General features: G+C 34.0%; 1 protein-coding gene across 1 annotated transcript in view; it reads left to right on the forward strand.

Annotated features, from left to right (window-relative positions):
• The first annotated feature begins 622 nt into the window (after positions 1–622).
• The window catches only part of LOC107005299 (universal stress protein A-like protein), a 9,146-nt gene continuing 8,169 nt past the window's right edge, over positions 623–1,599 (forward strand). Inside the window, exon 1 of the mRNA XM_015203853.2 lies at positions 623–921. Within this exon, the coding sequence (XP_015059339.1) occupies positions 744–921 (178 nt within the window). The 5' untranslated portion in view covers positions 623–743. The remainder of the gene's footprint in view (positions 922–1,599) is intronic.

Consider the following 1,599-nt stretch of genomic DNA (forward strand, 5'->3'; position numbering starts at 1 on the left):
AAAATAGCTTGCAATGTAAAATATTTAGTTAATATTCTTTAAAAAATGAAATTGAAAATATAACACAAGTTCCAAATTTAAAACTATTTTTTAAAATATAAAAGTCTTATGTCAAATTGACATAACATACATAAATATGATTTAAAAGAAAATAAAAATGTAAGTTCAACTTTATTCAACAATGAATACTAGTTCAATTTAAAAATTAGAATATAACAAAATTATCCTAATGATTTCTTAGATAATACAGAAAATTGCATTGAATTACACAAAGTAAAAATTGATAATGAAAAGGGAATAAATATAAATAATATAACATTTTATAAATTATTTTTAGAAAACATTATGATAAAAATATAAGTATAAAAATAATTAAAACAAAAAAAATAAAAATAGAAATAAAAGGAAGAAATTAGCATGTAATCAATGTAATTATACTATGTAATTATCAACAATTTACAATATTTTTGTGAATTGGAATTACCCCGCCTATTACACCCACTTTTACTAACCAAACAGGACAAGTCATGTAATCAATTACGGTAAATTTAATTATCAGAATAACATTTCAAATAAGCAATTGTGCATAGCATAGCGGAGTAAAATAAAGAATTAGAGCCCAAAGTTGCAAAATGAAGTTAGAGGGAGCTGGCGAGAAGATGTTAAAATAGAACATCACAGAACATTAGAACACACTAACAAATCGAGCCCCTAAATCAACTGACTGAAAGAGAGAGAGAGGTATGGCAGGTGAGGCAACTCGGGTGATGGTAGCGGTGAACGAGTCGACGATCAAGGGTTATCCACATGCTTCCATTAGCAGTAAAGGAGCATTCGAGTGGACTCTTAACAAGATTGTTCGTTCCAACACTTCTGGTTTCAAACTCCTCTTCCTCCATGTCCAAGTTCCCGATGAAGATGGTTTGCTTTCTCTTTTTCTCTCCATGGTTGTTGTTGTTTCTTAGTGTTTTATATGTAATTTTATGGGATTCTAAGCTTTCCACTTTTTCACCATGATTTCTGATTAAGCCGCGATTTCAGCAATGACCTAGCCGTTTTATTGCTTTTTTTTTATGACCGTGGTATCTCTTGCACACCTTGATTAATTCCACGGGACACCTCCCACCAACTATAGACAATAGGTAACTCTGCGAAACAAGGCTAGAACAGATAGCGTTTTGTCTCCTTGAATTTTGAACCTCTGACCACTAGGCCACACCCTTGGGTGCTTACTTTTGCATGTTAAGAGGGCATATCAACTGGGAAGCAGTGGGCTAGGGATTCGAACTGGTCCTTCAAATCATAGGGACATCTTATCACACACGTTTATCTAGGATTTGTGCAAAACAGGGGCAAACTTGCTTTTGTGATATAAGCCATTGAATAGAATGAGCAATGTGAATCACTGGTTCCATGTTAACCCAGTTTTAATGTGGCCTTTGTGATCATTTTCTCATTCTCTTACCACTTGCCGTGGCTAATGCCCTTTTCACTAAGGGTGAAATTTGTGAAAGTGAGTCTAAAGGCCAAATAGTCATTTTTTGAAGGCTACCGTGCATACTTATATTGGGGTTTGGGGTTTGGGGTTGGGGGGGGGGA

This window comes from Solanum pennellii, chromosome 12 (assembly GCF_001406875.1).
Source record: "Solanum pennellii chromosome 12, SPENNV200".
Taxonomy (NCBI): Eukaryota; Viridiplantae; Streptophyta; class Magnoliopsida; order Solanales; family Solanaceae; genus Solanum; species Solanum pennellii.